This window comes from Podarcis erhardii (assembly GCF_964252035.2).
Source record: "Podarcis erhardii genome assembly, chromosome: 5".
Lineage (NCBI taxonomy): Eukaryota > Metazoa > Chordata > Lepidosauria > Squamata > Lacertidae > Podarcis > Podarcis erhardii.
The window spans coordinates 33,876,048-33,892,739 of NC_138509.1; the positions used below are offsets into that span (position 1 = coordinate 33,876,048).

The 16,692-nt window shown below is 40.8% G+C and overlaps 1 protein-coding gene across 17 annotated transcripts in view; it reads left to right on the top strand.

Annotated features, from left to right (window-relative positions):
* PCDH15 (protocadherin related 15) overlaps window positions 1–16,692 on the top strand; it is a 649,889-nt gene that overhangs the window by 328,246 nt on the left and 304,951 nt on the right. For all 17 annotated transcript variants that reach the window (XM_081861749.1, XM_081861756.1, XM_081861754.1 and 14 more), the window contains one exon: window positions 4,151–4,269. In XM_081861749.1, coding sequence (XP_081717875.1) covers window positions 4,179–4,269 — 91 coding nt within the window. In that variant the 5' untranslated portion in view covers window positions 4,151–4,178. The remainder of the gene's footprint in view (window positions 1–4,150; window positions 4,270–16,692) is intronic.

Below are 16,692 nucleotides of genomic sequence, written 5' to 3' on the forward strand. Positions count from 1 at the left end.
CTCCAATTTCGGTTAGATTGCCTGGCACACCATGCCTTGGCTGACAGCCCACACTCCGTGGCCGGTCAGTCGCTTGCAGAATCCGTCAGTGGGTGTTTCTTGAACCTCTTCCAGCATAAGAGCTGTTTGACGCCAAGATTCCTTCTACTTTCCCTGCGCGGAACTCGTCTGCGCAAGTAAGGGGAAGGCAGAGGCGTGTCAGCGCTCTCTCCACTAGTCTCTGGTGAAGGGTCTTGGAGCCCTGTCTCCAAATCCTCCATCTCCTTCTCTTCTCTACTGGTGTTACGCTGAATTCCTTCCCCCCTGCTGGTCCCCTCTCCTGCATCGTTTTGGAGCCTTGCCTCCACCTCTCTCTCCGATGTCAGTTCCCTGACATAGTGCAAGCATAAATCCTTGCACTAAAGAATAAACACATTAAATACCTCCCGTAGAATTGAAGGAGGACTTGTAAGCCACCCAGTCCATCGCCTATTCATTGTATGAAAACTAGGGCTAAGCATCTCTAACTGATGGCTGACTTGACTCTGCACCAAGAGTTTCAAGGAGGGAGAACCCACCAGTTTAGATAATTGATCACACAAGCTGCTTTTACTGTCAAGAGGTTTCCCCCAAATGTTTAACCAAAATCTACTCTCCTGTCATTTTCACCCATTGCATCTATTCCTCTGTCCCTCTGGGACAGCAGCAAATATTTTCTCTTTTCTATGTCAAAGTCCTTCGGGTATTTGTAGAGCGCTATCACGTCAAACCCTCTGTCTTCTCTTCCCCAGGCTCAGTATACCCAATTCCTTCAACCTTTCATCACCGATTTTGTTTTATCTGTATACTTTTTCTGAGGTGTTTTTCTTTTTCTTCAAAGCTTTCCATTTTTTTGCATTGAAATGTTTTTTCCTTGAAAACAATGTTGTGTTACTGTCTTGCCCACTTTTCACCTCCTTGCATTATCCTCTGTCTCTCCCCACTCTGTGTGTCGTCCTCTCTCTCTCTCTCTCTCTCTCCCTCACACACACAATCCCCAAGCATCTGATGTGCCACTTTAGGAGTTCTTGGAATGTATTTTTTTTATTATTTATTTATTTCCTTGCACACACTTTTTGGGACAATGTACAGAAAGTAATAAAAGCAACTAAATAACAGCTTAAAACACTACAAAAAATAGGAGCAGATAAAAACCAATGCCAAGTAGACACCCATGGCAAAGACCTATCCATTCATTCTAGTAAGTGCTATGGCATTCAAAAGCCCCTTGATTATTTTTTTTGAAAGGTGGTTGGTTATATGTGTATTAAAAAAACAAGAATAGTTGATAAATTTTGTATTCGTGAATGAGGGTGGACTGTGGTTTTCCATACAATAAAGTGACGTATCAGGGTATTGGTTCCGACAACCAGTTTTGTCAGCCCTTTATTCATTATTCTGCAACTATCTTTGAAAAGAATTCCAGCTTTTACTTCAAATATATCATATTTGTTGGCTTCCCTTCTAACGGATGTCATATATCTATTTGCTGAATTTGCTCAAAACATATAGTCAATTGAAACGACTGCTTTCTCTCCCCGAATACCATACAAATCATAAGTTGAGAAATCAAGAGCAATTCCTCAGTACCTCAAGTTTTGATAGATGTGCTTGCCTGTTCCTACTTTTCGTGAAAATGCCACCTACCCCCCGTTAAAGGCAAGCCTATTTTCTCTTGACTGCAATGAATATAAAGAGGTGATGAAAGATGCAGAGAGGAGCTTTAATGTCTTGACATGATACCATTGTTTGTGATGTAAATAACTGCCAGAGACGACACTGCAAGTGCACAGATAAGAAAAGTTGACTTCTGGAAGTAAAATGATAGCAGTGACTTTAATGATTTGAGAATGAAGGCAGAACAGATTGTTTTGATGTTGAGCTGAGGGTAGGAAAGGGGGAATCTGACTCAGAAAGCAGTTTGTGTGTGTGTGTGTGTGCGCGCGCGGGGGGGGGGGGAATGTTGCTTATGTGACCATAATACAAAATATAATCATGGAACAGTGACAATGAGTAAATACACTAAATTTGGCAGTTTAAAGAGTTAACCCTGTATTGTTTCACACTTCTATAAATAATGCATCAAACTTACTTTAATATGGGCCTTTATCATGTTATTCATTTTGTGTCCTTGCTACTGTTTTATTCCTGCATGCTTAAAAAAGAGACTCTTGTCAGCATCCTTTGGCATTTTCTTCTGGTTCCTAATTTAAATGCTCTATTAAATGTGGTGGGTATTGCTGATTAGTTCATTCATCCTCTTCCTACAATTAGCTATTTCATAGATGCTGCCATTATAAGAAAAATACTCGATACTTAGCATTTATAACATGCTTAATATACATTATCCCAATTTCCAGAGGGGTAGATGCACTAGCCTCTTGCAGCAAAACCAACAAAAAGTTGTGTGGCACCATACACACCAATATATGTATTATAGCACTATTTATACAAACTATGTTGCATTTATATGTTTAACAACCATTCAATTTTACAGCTAAGTACGGTAACACAGAGGCAAATCAATAAATGACTGGCTCAAGATCAGTCAGTCAATCAATCCATGGCACAGATTTCTTAAGCAGAAGTAACAGCTAGTTATAAAAGGTCTCTTTAATATTAAGGGGAAGGTGGGAGAGATAGAAGTGCATGTGTGTTGGTTTCCTAAAAATCCAGATGATTAGAGTGTTGGGTTTTTCACAGGACAGGGATTTAAAAGTGTGGCATCCCTGGCTAAGATGGTACAGTCATAGGTCATGTTTGTCTGAGTTTGCAGTTTAGCTCCCCTGCACAAGCTATGAGACATAAGCCATAATACAATCCTTGGTTACAGCTCATGGTTAGGAGAGAGCTAAACCACAAGCCTGGGTTTGGATAACATGCTATGCCAAACCATGGCTTAACCCAATACAGAGCAGGATCAAATCACCAGGGAGAAGTGAAGCACCCACAATCTCCTTTCTGGCAGCCCAAATGTTCATGTGTTTTCACTGAGCCATTTGGACTAACAACTGGGAAGGAAGAAAGAGAAAAAAAAGATTTTGTATTGAACAGTGTGTTCCTAATTTATCTCAAAAACAGAGTTATTCTGCGGGAATTTAAAAGTTAATCCTTTTATTATTTTTTTAATGGAAGCATATAAAGAACATAGGTAAAGGGTAAAGGGACCCCTGACCATTAGGTCCAGTCGTGGCCGACTCTGGGGTTGCGGCGCTCATCTCGCTTTATTGGCTGAGGGAGCCGGCGTACAGCTTCCGGGTCGTGTGGCCATCATGACTAAGCCGCTTCTGGCAAACCAGAGCAGTGCACGGAAACACAGTTTACCTTCCCGCCGGAGCGGTACCTATTTATCTACTTGCACTTAATGTGCTTTCAAACTGCTAGGTTGGCAGGAGCAGGGACCGAACAACGGGAGCTCACCCCGTCACGGGGATTCGAATGGCCGACCTTCTGATCGGCAAGTCATAGGCTCTGTGGTTTAACCCACAGCGCCACCCGTGTCCACATAAATAACATAAAATAAAACATAAATAAAGGTGGAGTTTCAACGAAATAGTCGCATTAGCAGGAGTCAGTACAGTGAGCCCCACTATGGGGCTTCCTCCCTTCCCCTATGCCCCGCCCATGGCCCTGTGGGATTGGGAACTTCACCTGGGATTTGAGGAGTGGAATGATTGTAATAGCAGGATATTGGATTATACCCAAACTCCTGAACGTAACAAATAAAACTCACTTCTAGAGACTAAAAGGCACAACAAAAATCATACAGTAATTACTTTCTACAAAGTACAATAGAGATATGACAAATGTCACTATTATTCCTAATGTTACTGTAGCAAAAATAAACAACTATGAGTTCCACAAAGTAGTATGCTGAGATGGCAGCATAACATCATTCATTTCCTTATTCACATGCATTGCAAAAACAAACCACTCAGATCTAAAACTATCCCTCTTTTTTACTCCTCTTAGCCTATTTTATTTTGTCTATTTTGAGCCAAAGTAGTATCCCGAAACATAGAAGATATATGATGGTGTTCATGTGAATCTTTCAAACAAGCAGTTTTTTTCAGCTGAATTTACACAAACAGGTTTTAAAATCGATTTTTCTTCTTCTTTTACTTCCTTCCAGATCTGCCTTGATTGAAGTGTGACATAAAATGTTACAGCGGCTTTGCTTCTCAAAATGGTTAGCAATAGGGATTGCAGTTTCTGCTGTCTTCATGGATTCTTTGGCCCAGAATGATGATGGTAAGTGTTTTTCTGTGTGCTGCATAATTCTGATAAAAAACAAAACCCTATACTTGATTTTATAAATATATAATTCATAAAGCAAGTTCTCCCACATCTTCAAAGAACCACCCTATGTCTGCTTTGGCTAAAGTGCTGGGTAAAAGATAGAGCCCAAAAAATTCTGTGAATATATGATAATCTCAGACCTCCTAGAATTACGGCTGCAGACTGTAAAATCATTACAGAGCAATTAACAAACCCTCAGCTTTGTACACCCCATAGTTTTTTGGTTGGGTCACCAGTGTAGACAGAAGGATGAATTAAGATGGCATGTTTTGGCATATGGTGAACATATGGTTTGAAAGTTTTGATTTTCAGTAGCAATTGTGATGCCAAGTTGGAATGAACCTATACAGTTACAGACAATTCTGCATGCAACTCTTCATGCTATTCAAGACTGTTATTTCTTCCCCTTGGCTGGACATTTATTTGTTATCGGATTTGCCTACTTACATCAAAATGGTGTGATATAGCAAGGTGGCACCAACATGAGAAAATCCCAAATGGTATAAACCAAAATGTGGGGAGTCAGCATATGTTTTGCATCAAAACAATGTTTTGCATTGCACTCAGAACCAATGATTCTGTTTGTTGGAAAGTTTGTGGAAGCTGATTCAGACTAAACATTAGGAGAATGTCCTACTGATAAGAACTGTTTGACAGGCTAGTACATAAAGTAGTGGGCTGCCCTTTACTAGAGATAGGTAAGCTGAGTCTGGATGGCCATCAGTAAGGGATGCTGCAGTTTCAGACTGCATTGAGCAGTAGGTCATCCTACCTGACCTGCAAGGTTCAGCTCTATGAGTCAGAGAAAAAATTTTCCCCTCCAGAAAGACCAATCAGCTCTGTGGGCATGTGTATATTCTTTTTTTAAAAACATTCTAAGATCATTTCCAGTTTTCAGATAAAAATAGCCAACATTAGCATGTGAACATTATTTATGATGTTATTTAACTGAAAGAAAATTAGCTCAATAAAAATAAAACACAGAGCCTACAATCCATATATTATTCTATAGATCATGATTAGCATGCACACAACTGTGTTTTACTGAACTAACTATAATACACCATATCTTGGATGTGAGTTTTAATAAGTGTCTAGATGTTTTCATCTGATATTCTGTCAAAATTTCTTGTCAGCGCCTTTTCTTAATTTTTCTGTTGGTCGAATTGTAGAGCAGTGGTTCTAGGAAAGTGCAGTGAAACTGCAATAGCAACCACATTACCTGTTTAATATTATGAATTTTCCTGGGATTTTGGTCACCTTGTTACATAGTTACAGAATATTTGCACCTCCCCCATTTCAGGATTGATATGGAAATAAACATATATTGTGGGATATGGGTAATTTTCTACTTAAAAGGTTGTGCTGGAAGCATTTCATGTGATACCTAAGTTTTGATGAGTTGTTCGTTTTCATAGTATTTGGAACAGGTTATGTAATGAGTTGAATGAGTCCTTCAAAGGTCACAGATTCTTGTTTAGCATTTGATTGTGAAAGACCAAATACTGATAAATTCACTCATAATGGAACTGTTTGTGAACAAATAGAAATATCAGAAGATTAATTTTAAAAGTATTCTACATTTCAAATAGATGCCACTTAGAAACTGAATGCTGGTTAATATTAACCATTTAGTTTGATTTGCTAACTTGCAGATGTTCCAGTCTCTGTCTAGTAGCCTAGAACATTAAGTTATACAGGAATCTATAGCCTGATATTATTGAGATCTTGAGCAAATGTCTAAATATTCAGAGCCAACAGTATTCAGGAGGGACACACTCAAAACTTCTAATTTCTTCAGCCTGCCTTCCGTACCCAGAAGGCACCAATATAACCCAGAAATTAAGTTCCTCTCCAGTACAAACTGACAAGTAGTTGTGGCTCACAAAATATATCCCCCAGCATATGGTAAACTTTGCTGCTGCTTTTGCTTAAATCACTAGGAGGTAGAGAAAGTTGGTTTTAGGAGGCTCCTCTTTAGTCGGCAGTGCTAGAACGGTTTCAAGTGCCCCAGGTTCATATTTAGCCTGTTGCTTTGCATTGTATCACTTTGCTATGGGAAAGTGTGTTTTTCGTTTTTGTTTTTTAAATTATTTTAGCTGGGTTGGTAGTTGGAGGGGGTTATGCTGTTATTTGCTATGGATCATTATTACTTTGTTATATGCAATGGTGGTTTGAAAAGTAACCACTATTAGTTGTTCATGCTGTGCATCAAAGGACTGCTGCTACTTTCCACAACACTCTTGTATGTTTATACAACTATATTTAGACCAGCCCTTCCTTATAAGCAGCAACTGTCATCTGTCTTGTCTGTTTTCATCAGCAGAGCTGAAAAGCTCAGAAGCTGCTGAACCAAATTGTTTTCAACCACTATGGTGGGAGGTACTTAGGGTATTTAGCTTTGCAACAGTTCCTCAAGATCCGTGGAAATCTAATTCCTGACCCTACTGTTTGATCTGCCCTGATGTCCCAGACCATCTTAACTATCACCTGCCTGGTTTAATACTGATAGTCAGCTGCTGAGGCTATCTGTGTCATCAGAACAGCTAGTTTCAGTGGAGCCAAAAGGGACATACGTAAAGTAGAGCCAGGCTGAAAATCTTTTTCAACTACTGATTGGGTGACAGGACCGGAAACACGACACTTGCGAAAAGTCATGGGGAAGTGAGAAGTTTCTCTGGATTTTTCAGGGTGGCGTTGCTGCTTACCTTACTAAACGAAGGGTTTTGCTTTCTTTTCTTGCTTTCTTAACTAAAAATGTCCCATGCCACTCAAAGTAGTACAAGGCTTTTTCTGCAACTTCCTGCTGGCCACAAGTCGAGTGATGCCTTGGGAGCAACACCACAGCACATCACATCATTTCCAATGCATTATCAGCAGTGTGGTCAGTGTGTAACAGTAGGAGCTTCCTGCTGGGTGCACTTCTTGGCAGTAATGTAAGCGGCATAAACATCCTGAAAATTGCTCCCTCCACCCTCCAAGAAAGCCACAGAAAACTGGCTGCTGTTTTTGGAGGGGGAATATACTTGTCAGAAATGGGGTGTGTGTGATTTCAACTCAGGCTTATGGTAAGACCTCCTGTAGCATCAAAATGGGCAAATGGGCAGAAAGAAGAAATGTTAAGGAGAGCATCTTTTGAGAGAACAAATATACAGTAAATCATACTGAAACTAGGATGGATGGGATTGCTTCACTCACTGAAACTGTTAAGATACTTTGGAAATAGATACAGTGCTGAGTTGGAGCCAGGCATTTCCTTCCATTGATGGAAAATATCTTTTCGTTTGATTCAGTGGAAAGGGAATTTTTGCTGATTCTCCTCTCACCCTGTAGCCTGATGCACTACCCCACAAATGTGTTGCCAGCTGACCGAAACAGTGTGAAAGCTGGTGCTGGACATTGAAGAGGAGGGACGAGTCAGCAAAAGTTCCTTCCAGCAGCAGCAGTAGCAGTGTCCCCTGAACAGAACTCAAGAGTGTCCCTTTGAAAGAACTCTGCTCTGGGGATTCTCAAACAGTGGATAGTGTAATGGATGAGGCTGGGATTTAAGAGTTAAGGTGGCCCTTAAGGTATCCTGGAACAAAAAAATGTTCAAGAGTTTGTATGCACAAGAGCCTTGAAACTGACCCTGAAGCATATGGGCAGCCAGTACATATGATTTAGCAGAGATCCTCTGTGCTTTCAGCCGTCACCTGCTTTCATCAGTGAGCAATTCAGTCACTGCATTCTGCATTAGCTGAAGCTTCTAAATCAGGACCAAGGACAGCCCCTACACCAAGTGTATTGCAGTAATACAGTCTTGAGGGTTCCAATGCATGGACTGCAGTGACCAGGCTATCCACATGTGATCATAGATGACAAAATAGGCTATGGATATGCCCAGGAAGCTCTGCAAACCTGCTCCTTTCCAGAACAGGTGATTGCCTTATCTTCCAGACACAACAACCACCTATGGACAAGAGCCTCTTATCTTCCCAACAGTCAAACTCAGTTTATTGGTCCTCTTCTGATCCACCACTGCATTCAGGCGCTGATCAGCCATTACAGAGAAACTGAACTGTTGTCATCAATGTCCTGGTGACACCAAGCTCCAAAACTAATGACTTCTGTCAGGAGCTTAATATAGATTCTGGGAACATAATAGTGCCAGGTCAAAATAACGTTTCCCCAGTGCTACTCTCTGGAGTTGCCCACACAAGTAGAAATGGAGCCACTGTAGTACAGTGCCTCTGAATCTCATGCCATGGTATCCAGGATAATACCATGATCAATGGTATCAAAGGCCACTGAGAGATTATGTGTAACAGAGTTGCACTCCCTCTGTTTCTCTGTCAATAAAGGTAATCCATTGTGCAACTAAATCCACGTCCAATTTGAAAATGAATCTCAATTATTGTTTATCTGCATTTGGAAAGTGCAAGATGTATTTATTAGTCTAATGGATACTAAAAGATACTCAATTCATTCATCTTTTATATGGTAACTAATTATTCTTAGCAATATGATCTCTGAATCACTTTCTCTCGCCTCCATCCCCCCAACCTGTGGGCAGGATGACATCTGTTGCAAGAGATAATATCTCGGTTTAAATTGTCTGTCTTCCAATTTGGAGAGGCTTTGTGGTTTGCTATGTTTGCAATTGAATTTCCTTGTAGGCGAAAGTTGTTTTAATCTGAAAAGTCATTGGTAGGAGTTTATACACATAGGAACAACTATTCTAGTCTGTGATGAGTGCTCTACTTTTATCTGTTTTAGTATAGAAGTTCTGAAACTCTGTTATGCATATTTCCCTCTCTATTTTGTTTAAATATAAGCCTTGTCCAGTACAAATGAGAAAATGCATTTTCTGAGATCCATATTAATTGTTTTCTGAGATCTACATCAATCCGAATAGTCAATGCACATAATCTTCACAGTGCAAAAATCCCCTAAACTGGCCAGTTAAATTATGACTTTTTAAAGTCAGCAAAATCTTCTGCTTCTAGTCTAGAAAACCATGTGAGCTTTTGGAACTCAAGAGAATAGCAAAAGTTTGCTGTTCAGAATACAAGGCTTGATGTGCACACAGCACAAACTGTTGACCTGGAAGAATCTCTGGACCACAGTCTAAAAGCCTAAATGATGGAAGTCTGCATGTAGAATGGGCTTCTAGATGCCTTCTGTTTTCTGGAAGCAGCCTTCTCACTAGACATGCAGTAGTCCAGCTCCAATGCATTAAAAGTAAAATTCCTCTGTCTTTGTCTTTTATTGGAGTAGTTTGATGCCTTAGTGTTCAATGACCATGATGTGTTATTTGCTGTGTAGGCTAAAGCACGTGAAATGTTGGAATGGTAACATTTGTGTTACTGTTGCTGTTTCTGAAAACAAAGGTCTCAGCTTGTTACTTTTATAAGCCTAATTAAAACCCCCCTTTTTGTTGTATTGCTGTTTGCATTTCCTTGCATAGTCTTCTCTCTGTTGATTAAAAAAAAGTAGATTTGACCAGCACTACTGATCTAATCAGGTTGGCAGGCTCTGAATTTCACAAAGCTCCCTTATTTGCAAACCAAAACTTGTTTCTGTACTCTTACCTACACAGCTGGTCTAATAAAATCTCTCATCTGCTTTTCATTGGGACCATCAAAGCAAACCCTCTTGTAACTTCTTTCTCTGTACCAGCAGAGGAATTAAACAAATGGCCAGCTCTGTTGTTCAGCTGGTTATATGCACAACAAGGCACTAAAGATCAAGAGAGAAACACACAAAATTACAGATTTGCTACAGGCATAAAATCAGGGTAAGCTCCATACAAAGTAACAGATGGCCAAGGTTTATATGTTTGACACATCCGATTGCCTTATGCTACTCTTGTTTAATCAGGGGTATTTAGGACCAGCATTGAAGGCACTGGAAAGTGTAGTTTGCCATGTCTAGAAGTGTAATAGCACTGCTGTTTTCCTTGCTGTGTATCCTTTACAAGGTCATATTTTCTGTCGGTCAGTATAACAAGCCAGCGCGTTAAACTCTGCATTAATGAAATAAAAGAGAGAAAAGACATCCCTTTAGCAGATACTAAAAACAGCCATACCAGCTGGCAGCGACAGGGTCATCCAAATATTATGAAGAAAAATATCAGGCTGCACAGAGTTACTTAAGGCAGAGTTCTTTGTCATATTCAAAAGTCCAATTTAGATAACATACGATTAGTGAGAATCCTATAATTATGTTATACCATTGCAGTTAGTTCCTCAACCCCAAGGGGGGGCTTTGGGTTTTCAAACACCACCTATGAGTGCATGGCATACCATAGTGTTACAGGTTTGCAGGGGGGCAAGGAACCCTTAAAAATTCTGGGTGCCAGGTTCAACCCATAATTTATGAAATTGATCAATGGATTTATGAAGCCCTAAAAATTAAGTCAAGCCAACTTCTTCAGGAGATATTCTTCAGGATGATAAAGGTGACATCAAATAACAAAACAGGTGACGTCAGACATTACTCTGACATTCAGTGTCAGACAAGAAAGGGAGTGGAGTGTGTGTAAGTTAGCAAAAGACAATAGAGTTGGAAGGCTGGGTTACAGGAGGTGTGATGCCACCATGGGAAAACAAGTCTCCTTTTTCTGTGTGAGTCTCGGGTTGTGGTTAAGCAATGGTTTTTGGGAAGAAGAAGGGTGCAGCCAGATGCCATGCAGACTGAGAGATAGACAAGTTGTGTAGGAGACACAGAGGTGGCCTTTGAATGCAATACTGTGCTGCTGTGGGGAGCAGGCCCCTCTTCAGATGTGATGCTCAGAACCCTCTCTCCATCCAGACTCAGGTTTAAATATATTTAAATAAGCCATATTTTACAAAGACACAACAATCTCTACTTTGCTTCATTTGCCGCAAAGAAAGCACAAACCCTGGTTAAGTGTCAAGGCCCCTGGAATCATGCACCACTCAGAAGAGACTGGGGTGGCCAGAAACAATATTGTCCCTTGTGCAGTAGTGGATGGTGGCTCAGGAGCTGCTGGCAGGCAGTATGTGGAGCCACCAGGTAGAGGACATGGGTGGGACATGGGTTCCCCCCACAGCTCTCTTACACACACTATCTCCAATGCAGAGACTCACTTCCCCCACCCCTCATTTCTCCATGTTAGAATGGGGAGATCTCATTGCACACCTCCCCACTCCCAGTTGCCCAGCTGATTCAAACCAAAAACAGCTGAGGAGAGCTAGAACTCTCCTTAGCTATTCCTAGTCGCAATAAACTGGGGAGCCTGAGATCATATTACCATTCATATTATGTGCCTCCCCCCTTTGCCTAGTTAATTGGTGGTGGGAAGAGCTAAGGAGTTTCTCAGTTGTTGCTATAATCAGCTGCCTGGGCAGCAAAGCAGTAAGAATCAACTGGCATTGGGGAGTGGGGCTATGGCAAACACTGAATTTAGCTAAGGGCTGCATGTGGTCCATGAGCCATGGTTTGTGGCATGAGAAAACATTAAAAATGATTGCTATAATAGGGACCAGGGGACTACAGTTTAGGAGGGAGAACATGTCAAAACTGTGCTTATATATGATTTCTTTTATAAAAGCAATCGGTGTCAGAGAATCAGAGAATGTAGTTTGTTTTTATGTTGTTGCGGGGTGAGTGGGTGGGACATCTTGTGACAACTTCTGCTATTTCCAAGTTCATTCATTTGAATTTGGTTTGAATTTGGACATAAGGTTATCTAGGTTGAAATATCTGCTTGGCTGCTATTCGTTTATTTTTCTTTCATGTGGTAGATTTTTATCTCACTTCTCAGACACACATATCCCAAAGCAGTTCACATCAATCAAAAATTCAGAACGGTGCTGCTGGTATGCAGTGCCCATAAATGAATATGAGAACAGGCCCTGCTTTCAGGCTTACAGGCTAAAAAGACAAAACATACAAAGGAAGTGGAATGAAGAGAAAAGGTTTAGGGGAGGGACAGCGCCAGACTGGAGTGTTGGATTGTAAACAGGCATTTATACATTTATATTTATGAATTATTTATCCAAGGGGGGCCCATGGGATGCCGTTCATCTCTTAAGTCCAGCTGATTTGATTAAACATTCTTCCACCTAGTTTGCAAGATAATGAATGGAACTGTAGCAGTCATATAAAGCAAATACTGTTGCCCTGCATTCACAAAGAGGTCATATTTTTGCATGTTAACAGGTGGCTAATTCTTTGAAAAATACAGAGACCAAGAATTAAAGAGGTCCTTTGTAATACATTTTCCTTTGAGGTGGACATATCAGCATATGGTTCCATGCCACCCCACTGAAACCGTGAGATTCCAGCAGTCCCAGATGCTTACCCAGGGCTTATGTCAGACCCTCCAAGTTTCTCTATTTTCCAGGGATGTCCCTGATTTAGAGAAGCCGTCCCAGTTTCTGATTTGATCCTGGAATGCCCCACTTTTCCTTAGGATGTCCCTATTTTCATTGGGGAAATGTTGGAGGGTATGGAGTTATTCAATCCCTGAGCCATCTGAAGCTAATCCTGTATAGGGAAGGTTTCAAAATGTTTTACTATGTTTTTATATATGTTGGAAATTGCCCAGAGTGGCTGAGGCAACCCAGTAAGATGTGTAAGATATAAATAGTAAAATTATCATTATGGAGTGGGATGTCCCTGTTTTCATCAGAGAAATGTTGGAGGGTATGTCATGTTTCCTTTTCAAAATGAGGATCAACGGAGATTGGAGGGTCTTTAGGATATAAAGGTGGTGGTTTGCTTACAAAAGCATACAACCTGAGCCTTTGATGGAGGAGTTTACAGCATCAACATCCCCAAAGGAGTTGTTCCTCCCAAAGCTGTAGCCTTGGATTCAAACAGACATTGAACATTACTCTCTGTCTCTCTCTCTCTCCAGCTTGCTGTTTTACTTCCCTGTCACATCAGTGCAAAACTCCACTCTCAGCTCTAAACTTTGTCCTTTTGTCCTTTTTGCTATCTGTGAGTTGAGGAAGGGGCCCCACCCATTTGCTGTCTCCCACAAAAGTCCCTTGATTCCCTTTCATGGCTCATCCCCCAGGCTACCACCTCATGAGGAAGCTAGCTTGACTTGATTAGATTGTAACACTTGCCAGATCCGGGGACTAGAGGGGTCAGGCACCCAGCTTACCACTCCAAACTCATCACAATATACACATGGTGCTGCTTATACGCTGTTTATGAAACATTACATTTTCATATGTTAATAATTCCTAGGACTCACCATCAAACAAATATATAACTATATATAGATATAGATATAAATAAATTGTTGTGAGTTTGTGGGATTTCTTGGGGAAATGAGAGAGCATGAGAAAGGAAGTTGCTTTGTACCAGAGACCATCATAATGGGAGTTTTTTGGAAGCTGAAATTTAATTCCTTTTATAAAAAATAAATTGCAGAACTCTCTTACACTCCCAAGGCATCCCTTATTCCCTGGACCATTCCTGGCGAGCGGGCAGGCGGTGGGGGTGGGGTTGATGTCTGTCTCCACTGAACCGCAGGGAGCAGCCATATTTCCCCCCAGGTATGCCCTTGGAAAGAATGTTTTTTGTTTCAACGGGTATTCTTTTCCAAAATGTCATGGTGCAACAGCTTAGCTTGTTTAAAGTTAAAGAAAGCGGGGGGTGGGGAAGATAGGAATGCCAGCTTAAACAATAGTAAGTACGCCAAGTGAAAGGCCTGCAATTTTTGCCCCACCCCAAAATCCCCAATATTCTCCCACCCCCAGAGGTACTGCAGAACTACCCCCCCCCCATTTGTCATGGAGAGCAAACATCATGTGAACTGGGCAGTAGGGAGATTTATATATGCATTGTTTTGCACTTATGGCTCTCAAAAGTGGCTTCATGAAACAGACGCAGATACGATATCCCAGAGCAAACAAGTTGATAATAAAAAATGAGTAAATAATCCAAACGAAGAATCACAGAACAAACCATTTCAATAATAAATGGAATATTCAAGCCCTAACAATTCATTATATGAGAATAAACACTGTAACACATTAAATAAGATGTCACAGTTCAGAGATGGGCTGCTGGCAGGTTGATCAACAGCCGTTGCTTAGGATGCCTTGAACCTCCTTGGTGATTTGTTTTGTTCCACTTGGCCTTTTTATGTCTGCTTTCTCTCTAGGATCCTGTCCTAGCTGTCTTCCTCTTCCCTCTCTATTTGCCCTCATTTGGTTTTTCACTGACCAACTATGCCACCCATGGTCCTCAGACAGAATTAGAATTCCTATCTTCCAAATATGACGTTCTCTATCTATACTTCCTCTTTTGTGTTTGATTAGCCAGAAAGCTATAAACAAACACCCCCATGATATGTTAGCAGAACTTGCTCAAGCAAAATAGCAGCTCCCCCCTTTGTTTAAGTCTTAAGCATTTAAAAATAAATAAATAAAATGCTGGGCCCCTGGAGGTGTACAATTACTGCTCTATGCCTCTATGCACACTGGTGCCATTAGCTTAACAGATAAAATTGTAGATTGAAGGAGCAGTTTAGTTCTGCAGCATCCCTAAGGCAAGCTCCCATATCTCACTGATTAGCTTCATTCAATTATGTTTTCTTAATTGTTCATGTGCTAAAGCTCATTAAATGGGGGAAAATATTGCTTACATGCAGGTTGTGCTCTTGATCGCAGGGGGAAAAAAAGCCCCCAAACCTATGGACTTAGGAACGCTGGAGGATTTTCATTGCTGCATTATTGACTGATTGCAAATTCCTCCATATACTGATCTACACATTTCAGACTAGTATGAGGATTGGAACATTGCTGTCCTCCAGAATTCACAATTGAAATATACTCAGAGTCGCAAAGTGATTTCATGTTCTTTATTCAGCTCATAGTGGTGAGGAGGAATGAATGAAAGTCCCCTCAAAGTATCTGCTTTATATACATTACTTACACAATGGGCTGCACATGATTGGCTAATTCCGGAATTCTGCTGTAAGCCAATCAGGTTGTGGATTCACTTCTATCTGGAGCATGATTGGGTAGTTCCTGCCAACCAATCATACTGCTGCATTGTTCTAGGACCAATCAGACTGCTGCATTCTGAATCCTATTGTTCTAGGACCAATCAGACTGCTGCCTTTTGGATCCTATTGTTCTAGGACCAATCAGACTGCTGCAGTTTGGATCCTATTCAACTCAGTACATAACAACAATGTTTTATAATGCTTGTAGCACAGCTCTCAGCAGTTTAAATGTATCAAAATACACATTGAAAACATGAATTTGGGGGGTGGGGGTGGGACACACACATTTAAATATGTGTTAAAACATATTTTGGGCTTGTATTTTTTTTAAAGGCAGATGAATGTCAAAATGTTTGGACTATTAATGTTTGATTAATGTTTGGTCTATTCGTTTTGAACAGGTTATTTCATAATTCGTATGAAATACACAGGATTGAGATAAAGAAGTAGTCCCAAGCACAGCATGGGCAATGGGCAATGGCTTAAGACAGTGCTTTTCGGTGGCTCCCTTGACCAACCACATTCTTTATGCAGCTCCCCAGGCAATTGTTAACCAGACAATTCCTTAGCAGTACAGCTCTGGTGCAGCTCTCTAATCTAGATGTGACCTCATTTCCTTAGCAGTACAAGCTTTACTTTCAGAGCCGCCCTTAAAAATCATATAATTTGTAAGCTTTGGTAGTTCAATGAAGAATAATATGTAAACAAAATCTCCCATCTATCAACAAAACCCATTAAAGATAATAAAATAAACCATATTTGACTGATTAATGTCCATTACTGGTGGTGGTGGTGGGGAATCAAGCTGTTAAGATACAAGGAATATATAGCTGTCTTGGTTACATTTGCTAAATAAATAATTTGCCACATGATGCTGCTAGCTAAAGATTGCATGCAAATTTCATTTAATATTTAAGTGGAAGAAGCATTAACCTCAGGGAGATAATGAGTTAAGCATCTTAGCAATTAAACAATATATTGTTGCACGCCACCCCAATCTCTGAGTAGTGTGAGGCTGCACGGGTTCCAGCTGCTTTCGGTTTCCTTGGAATAAGGGAGAGCGGAGACTGTGGTGTCTTTATGATACATGGTTCACCTACACATATATACAACCTGAGCTTATGGTGGAGGGACTCACAGAATCAAAACTCCAGAAGATTTTGTTTCTCCCGTAACCACAGCCTTGGATTCAAACATAAATCAAGCATGTCTCTCACTTTCTGGCTTCTGCCAGCAGCCTGATTGGAGCCCAGCTTGTGGGCCCCCTCCCTACCAGGAAGTACATTTTAGCTTCCAGAAGAACTCCCATTTTGTTGGTCTCAGGAGCTCAACAGGCAATCTCCTTGTCTGCTTGCACTTAATGAAAGATCTTGGGAGAATGTCAGAGCATGAGCAGGATATGA